This window comes from Mastigoproctus giganteus, chromosome 5 (assembly GCF_048544385.1).
Source record: "Mastigoproctus giganteus isolate SK-2022 chromosome 5, ASM4854438v1, whole genome shotgun sequence".
Lineage (NCBI taxonomy): Eukaryota > Metazoa > Arthropoda > Arachnida > Uropygi > Thelyphonidae > Mastigoproctus > Mastigoproctus giganteus.
Genome location: NC_143579.1, coordinates 227,288,461 through 227,303,282, shown reverse-complemented (window position 1 = coordinate 227,303,282; position 14,822 = coordinate 227,288,461). Strand labels below are relative to the sequence as shown.

Here is a 14,822-nt window from a genome sequence, read left to right as displayed (position 1 = left end):
CCAGCTGAGCCTTAAACTTATTTAGGCTATCAACTTCATTAGTTAAGTGGCATTAGTCTTATCTGTCACACTACTTTACCTTACATTATGTTTCTTGTGTCAGTTATAACTGGTTTAACTTCTATATACCAATTATTGTGTATTTCTTGTAAAATGTAAAGTCCAGATGAACTTAAAACCACTCTTGTATATATGCTTAATCACATTAACATTCTTTGATGGCCCTGAAAAAGTAATTACACTAGAAAAATCAAGAGGGACAACAGAAATAATCTCCTATTTTTTTTTGGGTATAATACTAAACCTATTCTTTAACATAATATTCTTAATACATGTAATAGTCTGTCAGATTTGAGGCACATTACTGTGTTAGATACCCAATCACAGGGAACTTTCTGCTCCTTCAAAAGATCGATGCCAAGACCTGGGCACTAGAATTTGGTTTTATGTCCAACTTAAAGATAAATATCATTATCCATGGTTGAGACTAACTTTTTAAAATCTTTTTAAATTGAAAAATATAACATATATGTTACTGCAAATGCATCATTTTAACATAGCTATCTACCAAAGTAGTGGAATTAATTAATTTAATTAATTAATTAAATTGGCATCATTTTGGTTATATCTCATATTGTGACTGCCTTCACAACGAGTTGCCATGGTATTGTACTACCTCAAATAAATAACACTTCACCAGTGGAGAAGACTATTGTTATTTATTCTCGGCGGATGCCACCACCCAGACGGCACCGTTTCAAAGCTTGCTGGCTTCTCTTCTGCCGAGAATAAATAGTCTTCTCCACTGGTGAAGTGTTATTTATTCGAGGTAGTACAATACCATGGCAACTCATTGTGAAGGCAGTCACAATATGAGATATAACCAAAACGGTGCCAATTTAATTAATTAATTCAACTACTTTGGTAGATAGCTATGTTAAAATGATGCATTTGCACTAACCTACATGTTAGTCATTCTACCTCGTAGCATGAGGCCTTTGCCCCTAAATACTTTATAATTTAAAAATATATTAACAAGTAAGGTGGAACTATGAATAATGGCATTTATTTTTGAGTTGAACATACCAAGCTCTAGTACCTAGTTCTAGGAATTGATCTTTCGAGGGAGCAGAAAAATCCCTGTGACCGTTTATCTAATGAAGTAATGTATCTCAAACATGTCACATTTTATTTTCTGAATTAACCTAATCCCCTGCAATTCTGTATCATTGACATGTGATAGTTTTTCAGATCCAGCACTACTAAAAATGAAAAATTATTAAAAAAATTTCTAAACCAACTAATTATTACAACATACCTTTCAGGTGTTTTCTGAGACCTTCCTTCAAAAAATTCACAAAATGCCTCTCTTTCCTCCTTTGACACATTACTTTTGTCAACCACTAGTTCTTGTGGAATCATTGTACGTACATCTAAATCCTTTCCAAACTCTTTAAGATTACATTCAGTTTTTTCAGCACTTTTAAGTAAACCATCTTGAGAATTCTTTAATTCATTCAGAATTTTGCCTCCAGAATCATCACTAGCTAAACTTCCTAACAACAAATTTTTATCTTCTTTTATTGTGTCACTAGAAACTTTTAACCCATGTACAAAATGTGACTGCTTATCTTGTCTGCTTTCATGTTCCACTTTATAATTTTGAGTATTCAAATCCATATCGGACCATAATAAATCATTCTTTGGATTTGAATTAGACACTTCTTTACCTTCTGCCTTATTACAAATTTGCTGCCGATTATTCTGTGATGTTTGCTTACCAGAAATATCATCACCAGATGTATCTCCATTTGACTCAGAATTACAATCTGCATTTTCTATATCTACATCTTCTTCCAAGTCTTCCTGAATATGAGATTTAATTCTAACAACATCTGATGGAGTATTTTCAAAATTTAAAGGTTTCTTTTTAAGATGCAATGTATATATTGCATGTTTCTTTCTGTCAGAAATTCTCAACTTTTTCTTTTTCTTGGCCAGTGTGTTGGTGCATTTATTTCTAACACATTTTGCTGCAGATACCTTGATTACTGTAGGTTGTGCAGTGACAAAAGGCTGTGAGGTATCCATATTACAAGTTGAACTTGCCACATAATCATCTGTTTGTTTCTTTGGTAATTTACTAACAGATTCCTAGGAAAGATACAAAAATATTGAATGTAAACAAAAATAATATTAAATAAAATTAAATTAAAAATAACATTAATAAAATAACATATATTACAGATAAAAAATCATGAAAAAGATATCACATAGTAATACAAAAATAGCAATAATTAATTGGATTTTCTTTTGGGACATCTTAAGAAAATGGTACTTTGTGAGAGTGGCAAAGAACAAACTAGTGCAAGCTAACATTACTGTCTGATGTCCTTCTTGTTGTAATTACAATAAATCAAAATAAAATAATAATAATAATAATAATAATAATAAATAAATCAAGATCTGGCTGTCAACTGTGACTGTAGTGATCAACTCAATCGCACTTCTCCATCTCTCTTGTCCCTAGTCTTCTCCTTCAATCTACAACAACCATCAACCTCTGTCAAATATCCATTATTTTAATTCTTCTTCTTTCACTTGGTCTCTTATCCATCACATTTCCTTAAATTACCTTCTTTAACAAACTATCTCTCCCTCAGTACATGTCTAATGCAGTATCTCTTTCTTTTCTTTATAGCCTTTATCATACTTCTATTTTCCCTCTATCTTCTTCAGTACTTCCTCATTTATAACCTTCCTCTACATCTAAAAAACTTAAATTTTTTTAATATCCTTCCTTAGTTTTCATGTCTCAGCCCCATAAAAAACATTTAATAAACATCTTCCTTAACTCAATATCTATTGTAAATAGTTGCTTCCTCTTCTCAAATGCTGTCTTACCAATTGCAGTTTTAATTTCTTGATTACTTCTCCCATCATTTGCTAGCAGAAGACTAACATATCTATTTATCCACTTGTTGTTGTTGTTATTTTGGTTTTTAGGAGCATTAGCAACTAAGGCCATATTGCTCCAGGGATATGCGGTGGTCATTCCCTGACCTTTCTGCATCCTCCGTATTTGGTGGTCACGGGCTCAAACCCCGGTCTAATCAACAAGTGTGTGCTAGCACTGCTGCTCCTGCCCACGGAGGCACCTTATACACTTGTATGATTAGTATTACCAAATGCAAAATAATGACAGATTAAAGGACAGGGTTAAAAACATCAGCCTTAAAAATAAAAAAAATAAAAAACCTATCATCTGATTTTATCCAGGTATTCGTCCAACCCTTCCTTAAAATTTACATCTGCTCTCTCTCTTTCTCTCTCAATACTTTATGCCAGTAAATAACCTGAAATAGGATCTCCACACCTGCATACAATACTCAAGGTATAGTCTAACCAATGCTTTACATAATGAACTAATTCCCTCTTTTTCTTCCTACTAGCAAAATTCCTGTACATCATAGATAAAACAAAATGTGTTGTCCAAATGTAGAAACTCATATTTACCAATACTCTATGACAAAGAAACCTTCCTTCCTATGATCTAGTCTAAACCTCTTCCCCCCTGCTTTTACCTGCAATAAAATTATTAATCTGTGTGTTCTCTCTTTCAACCTAGCCAGCAGTTTCCTGAAAAAAATTGTACTGCCACTATAGTATCAGTTAGACATCCTTCTGTTGCAAGAATTCTAAAGGTTAGTTAGTTAGTTATTTGGTTTTTAGGAGCATTAGCAACTAAGGCCATATTGCTCTGGGGATATGCAGTGGTCATTCCCTAACCTTTCCGCATCCTCTGTATTTGGTGGTCATGGACTTGAACCCCGGTCTAATCAAGAAGCGTGTGCTACACACTGCTGCTCTTGCCCACCTGGCTATGGAGGTGCCTGAATTCTAAAGGGAAAAAATATTTTGTCACTACAATGTTGTCACTGTAGTGAGGAAGCTCAGAAAGATCTCAGCAGATCATAGTATGGTATGCATTTCATGGAGATTTTCTTTTAAGTTCCTACTTTTATGAAGGAGAATGCTATGAGTAATAGCTATCCTGCAATATTAGAAGAGGTCCTGGTTCCTTTCCTCCTTTCACATTTTACAACTAATGATGTACAACACTAGTTAAATGAAACATTTCCTTTGATATGGACAGGATCTTTGATATGGACAAGAAGGGGCATGTGAGCTTATGTCAGAAGCCAATAAATTATTTTCCTTAGGGAGCACCTGAAATCTATGGTTTTCAGTACAAGGCCACATATCAAGGAGATGAACAACAGGAACTGTACCAAAATCAGTGTCTGTACTCAAGAGAAGCTTGAAAAAAAATTCCCATAAATTGTCCACAAAATTTTATTTTATTCATTGGTTACCAAGAGGATCCATTGGATTCATAAGCAGAAGTTTTATAAATGTAAGTATAATTTTTAGAATGTTTCTTATTTATTCAGATTTTTTTGTATTATAACCATTGCATATGCTTAGAAGCAAATCAACTATTACCTATAACCATATTACATCACTAATCTGTATTTATTGCATCATCATATTGTGCCACCATTTGTAATTATTTCATCATCCAGTGTGTCTTATTATTAAAAAGTTTTAGTATTGTCCCACTGTGTCATTTATTATATTTCAGGTAGCAATAGAAGGAAAAAATAACACAAATTTATAATACTTTAACATTCTTACCTTCTGCATATATCTCAATATTTTTGTATTTTTGACCTATAATGTCAAAGCATAGACTGCTGACTAAAGGCATTACTAGAATCACAGATAGCAGCAGTCTTCAGTCAGATAATGATGGGGAAATAGACCATGTAAATGAAATCTCTGATTCAAATACATCATATGAAGATACCAAAGCTGGATCATCTTCTACACAAGTGCTTCGGTTCCCACAATATATATATCTAAAGATAAGAATGAAAAGAATGAAACATGACTCTCTCTCTCATACCTTCAGCCAACCAAGAGGAAGAACTTCTGCATATAATATTGTGCAAAAAGTACCTGGACCCACACGTTTCACAGAAAGACAATGTAACAGTATTTTTTCCTCTTTTATGCTGTTTATACATCAAAAATTACTTGATATAATCCTTCAGTGGACAAATGCTGAGGGCAAATGTGTATACAAAAATGATTGGAAAGAAAGAAATAAATGATGAAGAAATGAAAAAGTTCATTGGATTGATAATTCTTATAGGTGTTTATAAATCAAAAAATTAAAATATCAGCCAACTCTGAAACAAAAACAATGGAGGTCTTGTTTTTAACAAAATTATGAGTCATCAAAGATTTCAAAAAATTCTTCAGGTATTATGTTTTGACAATGCAAGTGCCAGGAGAAGATATTTTTAAAACCTGGAATAGCTATTTACAAGCTTATATTCCATGATCATGTATGACTGTTGATGAGCAGTTGGTTACATTCAGAGGACGTTACTATATCAGCAAAAATATACCATCAAAACCAAGAAAATATGGAATAAAATTTTAAGCAATTTGTGAGAATGAAACAGTGTATGTTTGTAAAATGCAAATCTATACAAGAAAAGATCCAGCAGGAGGATGGGAAGTTAACCAAGGGAAGAGAGTTACAATGGATATGATAAAAGAGCTTGAAAATTCAGGTGGAAATATAACTTGTGACAATTTCTTTACTATCTTAGCATTGGCCTGAGAAGTTCTGTCCAAAAAAATTACGTTAGTTGGCACAATTAAAAAAAACAAACTTGAACTGTCTGTTGAATTTACAAGTGGAAAAGGAAGAGTGATAAATAACACTTTGTTTGGATTTCAAAGAAATTCAATGATTCTTTCCTATTGCCCGAAGAAAAATTAATGTTGTCACTCTACTGAGTAGTCTGCATTCCCAGCCATCAATAAACTCAGTATGCCCAAACAGGAAACCAGAAGCAATTTTGTATTATAATTGCACACTTGACCATATGGTGGGAAACTATAGTTGTAGCAGAATATCTCAAAGATGGCCTATGACTTTATTCTACAATATGATTTATGTTAGTGCAGTAAATGCTTTTATTGTATGGAATGAATTTTATTCAGAAAGTTAAGAAAACAAGGGCAATAAAGAGAGAAGATGATTTCTCATAAACTAAAAGAACTTGCTGGGGTGAATTGGAAACTGATAAGATAATTCATTATCTCAATATTTGAAGAACCTTCTGTCTCAAAAGAATCATTGGATGGAAAAAAAATGTGTGTTTTGCGGATACAAAATGGATAGAAAAATGTGAACAGTTTGTGTCCATTGCAATAAGCTTGTTTGTACTGAACATTCTCAGGTGCTTTGCAATTCTTGCATTGAAAAAATGTAATATACTTTGCAAATAAAGTTTTTTTTTTTTTTTTTTTTGTAAGGAGTTATATATAAATTATATAATATATAAAAGAAGTAATATATGTTTGCAATTAAATTTTTTTTGGTTGATAATAATTAATATTTGTATTCTTGTGCAGTATGTATTATGAACTAAATAATTAGTTTCCATATACTGAGCTTGCTATGATATATTTTTGCATTCAAAAGTTATTTTATTTTATTATAAGGTTTTATACATATATGGGAAAAAATGTTTGAAAATTTTTTGTTACTATTTTACCATATACCTTAAAATCTTATGAGCAAAAGTTTCAAGTAAAAAATAAAAGTTCTAGAATATTCCATGTGTTCTTTAAAATGGGCCCAATGGACCCAGCTAGTATTTGGTGACAGCTTTTTTATGACAAACTAAGGGTTAATTGTTTTCGTGGTTGTAATTTTGTTATATATTTACTGTTTTGAACCAACACTCAGCCTGGTGATAGTCCACAATTACATAGTTATTTGGAAAAAATAACCTAATTTACAGTTATTGTGATATTCGGTCTCCTGATTCTTTTGTGCTAAAGTTCACCAGCTCAACCAATGATAGATTAAACACATGTAAATTTACAGCACAGTTTGTTTTATTTATTTTTTGCTATTTCACTTTAAAAAAGTTCTGCCTATTAAAAACACAGACACAAAGATCACAATTTGAGAAGACAATGAGTAAGTCAGCCAATGATAAATATGTATTCAGTGACAATAATGTAATTGTACAGCATAATGATGAAGGCAAATTTTACTGATTTTCTGAATTTCTGTGAGAATATTTGGAAGTGTAGTAAGAAAATAAGAGCTAAAGACAAGAAAGCATATGAAGCTTGTCTTTGGTTCAAGTATTTGTATTAATTTTTTTTTTTTTTGGTAGATAACAACTACAAAATTTAGGGTTAGCTTTATAACAGCACTGAAATTCTTTTGATGGATAATTATAAAAAAAGAAAATACCATTATCAGCTTTCCATATACATGTCTGCACATCTTAAAAAGCATAACAACTGTAAATACTCAAAGCACTGTTGAAAATTATGTACATACCTGATTTTTTAGAATCTGATAGGCAAAATTTTTTACTTGTAGTGTTGTTCTTGATCCAATAAATTTGGAGATTTTGTTCCATTTATTTCCAAATGACTCCTAGATAAAATAAAATAACAGTCAAATGTAATAAACATCCTAAATATACACATTAGAAAGATGTAAATGAAGAATAGAATAGAGTAATCTAAAGTGTTATTTAACTGCAGAATGTTTCGATTAGTGCATTTCTTTTAGGCAATGTTATACATATAGAAACAAAAACCTTCAAGGAATTGTATGAAGTAAATAAAATAAAGTTTGTTTTTCCTTCTATGTTGTAAGTGGAAGCATTCAAAGATAAAAATTTCAGAGGAAAATATGCAATGTACATCCAGGATGTCAATATCAAAATAAATATATATAATAAAAGGAACTATCAAGGAAAATTAAAGAAGAAAGCAACAAATTGCAATCAGTTCATAAAATAGTTTAAATAAGATAAAAAAGTGTCAAGGTGCGTGAGAGAGGGAGAGACCTATTTTGCAGTTGCTTGACTTCACTCGCTTTGACTTCTTTCTATGAAATTATGTCAATAGATGCCTGTCAGTAGATGTAGTGAAGTTTTGGCATGTGGTGAGAAGGCTACAATTTTCACAGATGTTCTACGACTGACAATGAACATCTATAGCCTTCTTACCACATATCAAAATTGGCACCACCATCCACTCATCTTTAAATTGAATTTGCAGTAGCACCAAAAACATCTTATCCAAATTACTGCCATAACTAAAATTACATTTCAATAATTTGCTACATGCATTCCCCCAAAACATATATAAATTTAAAACTAGTAAATTAATAAGAGGAGTTTACCTCAATATAGTACGTAGAACACTACGTACGGGTGATAGCTACATTATAATAGCTATCACCCGTTCACCTACAAAAAATCGATTATCTTTAATCAATTTCTAAATGCCTATAAATGTTCAACGACGGATTCTGCTTTGGACTCAGAAATACAAATATTAACTAGCAGATTCTTAAACAGGGGTTATCCCATTAACACAATAAATCGAATTAGGGTACAAGCTAAGGATAGGATACAAAATACTACAATCAACAATAGTAATATCAAAAAATACTTTATTTCTGTCCCATATGTTGAACAGTGGCACAAACAGCTTAACAGATTCTTTAAAGATACCGAATTTAAAATTATAGCTAGGCCTATACGGAAGTTACACACTATACTGAACAATCGCTCGGTTCTTTCCGCGTTCGCAACTCAAATTAATGATCTGGTATACAACATTTCTTGCGGTGATTGCGACTCGTCTTACCAAGGTTCGACGCGGTTTTCTCTTAATATTCGTGTAAATCAACACGAAGCCTCAGTTCGTGCTTCTCGTTCAGCAGCGTCAGAATTAGCCTCTCATGCCATTAACGAAAAACATACTTTTTTATTTAACGAGGCCAAAATACTTAATGTTCAACGTAATTATACGCGACTATTAATTGCAGAAACCGTTGAAATTAAATTACACGAGAATTCTGTTAATGTTCGGCGGCCATATTTGATCTCCGATGCGTGGACCTTTACGCGCATGCGCGAAGACATATAATCACTATTTAAGTTGCAGGTTTAGCCTGATTCGGTAATTTTCATTCCTGTGATCACGACAGTCGGTCGAAAAGCATTGTCAGCTTCAGGAAGGAAAATCGTTTTGAATATTTTCGGTTTTTTTTTTTTTTTTTTTTTTTTTGATTTGGTAGTTGTTGGCGCATCGGCTTCTGTGGCCATATTGCACCTCCCAAGGTTTTTGCAGTACTTTGATCCAAGCCCGAGGCGGGAATCGAACCCGCGACCTTTGGGTTGCCGGGCAGGTACTTTACCCACTCGGCCGAATATTTTCGTTAGATTCTTTTAATTGCGTTAATTTGATTTTGAATTGTGTTAAATTGATTATTTAATTATTTATATTTTACTTTAATGTACCGGTAAGTCGTCGATTTTTTCGTTTTTTTCCGTTTTAATTTCTGGAGGGTATCATACGGAAGTGTTCTACGTACTATATTGAGGTAAACTCCTCTTATTAATTTACTAATATTATTATCAACGTAGAACATATTGAGTATTACAGCTCTGATTCATACTATCTAATAAATTTAAAACAAAATAAAACAAATAGATATTATAAGCAAATTTGTTTGCTTTCACTATATTCAACTGCAACGAAATAATTGTATAGGACTTTAGCATGCATCATGTGACTACAGGTGACTTGCAAAAGGTAATATGAACACTATTTACCATTCCTTTTAGAAATAAAACTTTCTCTTCTTCTGTCCAAGACATCCTTTGATTACTTTTCTTCTGAATGGTGGTACCTTTTTCCATATATAATGATTTTCTGAAAATTAATAATTGATTTTAAAATAGCTTCAAATTACTAATTATTAATACTAATATAAAGTAAATTATTTTTATTTGGACTGGTTGAGTGAAAATCTGCACTAAAATAGTTTTTTCAGTGCAGGTTTTCAAAAAGTTCCAGGTCCCAAAAAATGGTTTTTATGCACTACGTTGTGAGATTAGCTTTGATCCCAATGTTAATTTTGGTTCAGAAATTTCAATGACCATCTTTGGAATCAAGCAGCAACTTTTCACTGTGGCTGGTTCATTGGTTGAGGGTGTTTGGTGTATTTGCTATTATTAGTGTACCAGTTTATGGTATATTAGTTCATGTGGTCTATTATATATTATTATGTCCTTATAGGTGTGTGTTTGAGGAAATGATATGCATCATTTGCATATCATTTCCTCAAAAACCTGGAATAACTTATGGGAGAAGCTACTCCATTTGTTTGAGATCAGCTAATTGCAGCCTTGACTGAAGAGATCTCAACAAATTCCTCCAGTCTCCACTGGGATCTAAACAGAAATAAATAACTAGTGAACTCATTATATTATCATGGAGGACTTCCTATTATGGAAATTCCTGTCATAATTCATAATAGGAATGCTATTGCCATCCTTAAAACTGTACTTATTAGCTATCAGCCCACCAGAATGGTGATTATATCCACACCTAGGAAAATTAAAGTGCACTTCAGAGGAATAAAATGTTAGACTGACAGATTATATTTATAAAATAAAAGTTATAAATTTCAAAAAAATTAACTGTTTTTAACTGGTATTCAGAGTGTGTACTAATTAATATGTAGGTCGTCCATACAGAACACTTCTCTTCGTTAAAAATATTTAGTTAATTTTGATTAATTCAAAATTTTAAGTTTTGATATCTCTCTGTGTATACTCCCTGGTAATTTAAATAAAAAAATGGAAGTAAATTAACTAATATTGCAGCTGGAGTCCTTGATTATATAAAATCAAGTAATGACAAACAAAGAAACATTACAGTCCTGTTTGCATCTGTCTTATGCTTAGCTAAATAACTTGTGAGGAGTTTAATTCCTTTTTATGTAAGCAATAATTGTAGTTGCAATATAAGTTAATTTAATTATTTCAACTTTTTTTGTTTTTAATTCAAGTTTTTTGCTTTTAATTTAAATTACTGAGAAAAGCATATGGAAAGGAATCAACACACATGATAATAGCTAATTTTATTAAAATTTACAGTTAATCAAAATTAAACAAGTATATTTAATGCAAAGATGTGTTCTATATTCTTTATTCATTATCTGAATTCAACATTACGACACGCAATTATTTAGATGGCTATGCAATGCAAAACATACATAAATAAACACTATTCGTTTACATTAAATCTAACCATTAAGTATCTAGGGTTGAGGAATTATGCAATGAAAAATTGCATTTCTTTCTCTTACAAGTTAGTAACAGCTAAATTTATTTATTTTTTATCCTCTTCAGCAATGTATGTAGAAATGGCTACCATAGCAGAGTAGTCAAGCACTAGGGTACAGAAGCATTGACCATTATATATGGCAATGACCTTGTATTCTCTCTATCTCATAAACTCCTCTGATCTTATGTAGTTATCCAAAGGTATAAAAAAAATTAATTTATTTTGAAGAATGCTTCAAACAATATGTTCCTCTAACACATAAACTGTTGAATTTTTTTTAGTACATGCTGCCATCTGCCAAGTTTTTGTTTTTAATCTAAATCACTGAGAAAAGCATACAGAGAGGAATCAAAACATATGATAAATTAATTTTATTAAAATTTACAGTTAATCAAATTAAACAAGTATATTTAATTCAAAGAAGTGTTCTATATTCTTTGGTTAATTATCTGTATTCAATATTACAACGTGCATTTATTAGATGAACTGCATGTGTTTTAGCTATGCATGCAAAACATGCATAAATAAACTATTCTTTTAGATTAATAACCATTTAGCATCTAGACAACGAGGAATTATGTAATGAAAAATTAAACTTCTTCCTCTCTTCTAAGCTGGCAACAATTAAATTTAATCCTTTTTATCCTCTTCAAAAATATTTCAAGGTCTTACACATTTGGGGAAGAGCAACCCCAAAATAAATTATACACTTGGTGGATTTTAATTAAAAACAATACAGGAAGAAAGGGATATGGGAGTTACAATACAGACATATGAAGTTTTCTGAACAGTGTAAACAGGCAGCCAGGAAAAGCCATGATGTTCTATTGATGATTTATTGAACATTATCCTGTAGAGGTAGAAAGGCCATAATCCCACTGTATAAGGCAATTGTAAGACCACATTTGGAATAATGTGTTCAAGTATGAAGACCTCATCTGAAAAAAGACATTGAGCTTCTTGAAAGCATCCAAAGATGAGCAACTCGAATAGCAGAGATTGGCAAAAGGACAACCATACAAAGAAAGACTCCAATTACGAGGGCTACAGAATTTTGCAACCAGGCACCTCAGAGGTGACCTAATTGAGATCTATAAGGCACTGAGAGGGATTAGTAAAATGAACAAGGGTGGAATTTTCACAGTTATAAAGAATTCTAAAAATAAGGGCCACACATTCAAATTACAGGGGTTGAGATTCAGATTAGATTGTAGGAAATTTTTCATTTAGCCAGTGACTTGTTTGCTAGGACCAGTTGCCCTCACAGGTAGTTGAGGCTGCCAATGTAACAAATTCAAAGGTCAACTAGATAGTTACCTGTATGAGGAGGGAAGCATATAATTTGTATTTTCTTATCTACTTGGTGTTTTTTTTTCCCCAGTGCAGCAAAAGTCTGTGGCTTCCTTGCACTATATGGTGAATACTATTACTAATGTACAAAAGGCTGCCATAGCTAAGAAGTCAAGCACAAGGATACAATATGTGTTTGAGTGATCATGATTCAAGCCTGCATGACAACTAAATATCATAATGGTCTTGTACTCTCTCTCAGCTCTAAGGGTAAAATGTCATTCAAATATTATGATTCTCAAAAGCCAACAAAGTGGACCTTTCTGTATTTATTTATTTATTTTGGGTAACTAGAAGCAGATTATGTGTCAGCTATTATACCATATTTTGAAAAGTCTACTACTCACTAAATAAAACCAGACTTGACTTTCACCTCAAGGATCATGCTTCACCTAATCCAAAAACTGCTTCACAGTAATGAAGGTTTTTTGAAGCAGTTTTTGGATGAGGGTGAAAGAAATTGTTTTTCTCGCATTTAGAAGTCTCAAATGTGAAAAGTTTCACCTCGATGAAGGTGGCAGATCCAACTGAAAAGAATCTTTCTCACAAGCAGTTTGAAAGAAATTGCTTGTTCAGCTAGCAAGAGATATCCATTCTTTCTAGAAAAATGCTAATGAATTCAGATGCCAAAGACAAATTGAATCTGTCCTCATTTTGTGATGTTAGATGAGAATTCAAATAAGGAGACTGTGCAGTATGTAGTGACAGAAACATTAGAAGTGAGAGGAAAAAAAAAACAGTTTGGTACTATGAGAAATGCTCCCAAAAACCTAGATTGCAGGATTTTGAGAGTTCCAAATACCACACACATTAAAACCATATAAATAATTAACATTTAAGATGTCTAAAGAGTTTACAAAATGTTTTACTAGAGTGCTTTATATGTTGGTTCATACAAACCCAACAATAAATAATTCTTAAACATTATATTTATTCCAAATAATGGGGTTTTTTTTTTTTTTTTTGTTATTGTTTTTAATTTTAAAGCTGGACTGTGTGAGGAAGACAACAAAAATAATTCTAGGCTGCAAAAACCTAAAACTTGTGAATATAACTTACTGACTGCTAGAATAAAACAACTGTTACTTAATCAAAAAAATGAAGCTGTCCTTTTTTTCAACAATCAGTCATCAACCAGTCTAAAATTTCTCTTTTACTTTTTTCCCCACAAAGTCCCAAAACTACTTCAGGAGAGGTATAAAAATAAATACATAAATGAAAAAAAAATATCAGAAATTGTCTGACTTTCTTGAGTAAAATATAACACAATATAATTTTCCCTAATGATTTATAAACTGAATATTAATTGAAACCATCAGGGAGAAGCATGGTGGAATGATAGATTCTATAAATTATGTACTTTTTTTAATCCATCATGCAGGGAATTATAATTAGAGAAATGTACACTTGTACTGTGTTATGAAAATCAGTTTTTAAATTAAACTGGAAAGCAATCTTACTTGCAATTTACATATAATTAATGCTGCTGAACAGCATGTTCAGTCCTATTGTTTGAGATCTTTATTTTTTAAATTCAATTCCTCAATGTGTATTAAGCAGCCTTTCCCTGCTTAGTGCTCTTAATTGTTCCTTAAAATCAGAGCACTGAATAAGTTTCTACTAAACAAGAGATCTTTTCCAAATAAGAAATAAATAACTATACTTATATTTCCTGGCTATCACTTTTGGTAAATTTTAAGACAGTCTTCCAATAAAAATGCTAAAATACAACAGAAACATTTAAATATCTAAAGGTAACAAATGCATGAGGGTCTAACATCAGCTTATGACACTAGCATTTATGAATATTTGCCATTGAATTTTCCCTTTAATAGGTATCTAACCTCTAAAAATATTCATAATATTTGCTGCCTTTTATATTTGTGAGAGTCATTTATGTGTACATTGGGTTACTTCTCTTGGGGCACTGAATAAGTAGGAAGTATTTTTTAGTAAATGGATTTCATCTGAGAAGAATCATCACTCCAAGTAACACTGGCATCTGTTGTTTGTAGAGTTCTAACATCAACGATGCATTTGACCAAGATTCAGAATCCACAATTTTAGTATCAGATGGCTTATTATAAAGAGCTGATTCAATGTCATCAGCTTCAACATACTGTCCCTCCCTGTTCCTTTTCAGTTCTGATGTCCCAAGCTGTGGATCAATCATAACAACACTTTAGGGTAACATTTTATAGAAAAATAGTTTTCAC

At 31.9% G+C, this 14,822-nt stretch overlaps 1 protein-coding gene across 1 annotated transcript in view; it reads right to left on the bottom strand.

Annotated features, from left to right (window-relative positions):
- LOC150086187 (histone H2A deubiquitinase MYSM1-like) overlaps positions 1–14,822 on the bottom strand; it is a 61,151-nt gene that overhangs the window by 21,255 nt on the left and 25,074 nt on the right. The window contains exons 4-6 of the mRNA XM_090373770.1: positions 9,738–9,837; positions 7,442–7,540; positions 1,319–2,154 (exon numbers count right to left, since the gene is read on the bottom strand). Coding sequence (XP_090229896.1) covers positions 1,319–2,154; positions 7,442–7,540; positions 9,738–9,837 — 1,035 coding nt within the window. The remainder of the gene's footprint in view (positions 1–1,318; positions 2,155–7,441; positions 7,541–9,737; positions 9,838–14,822) is intronic.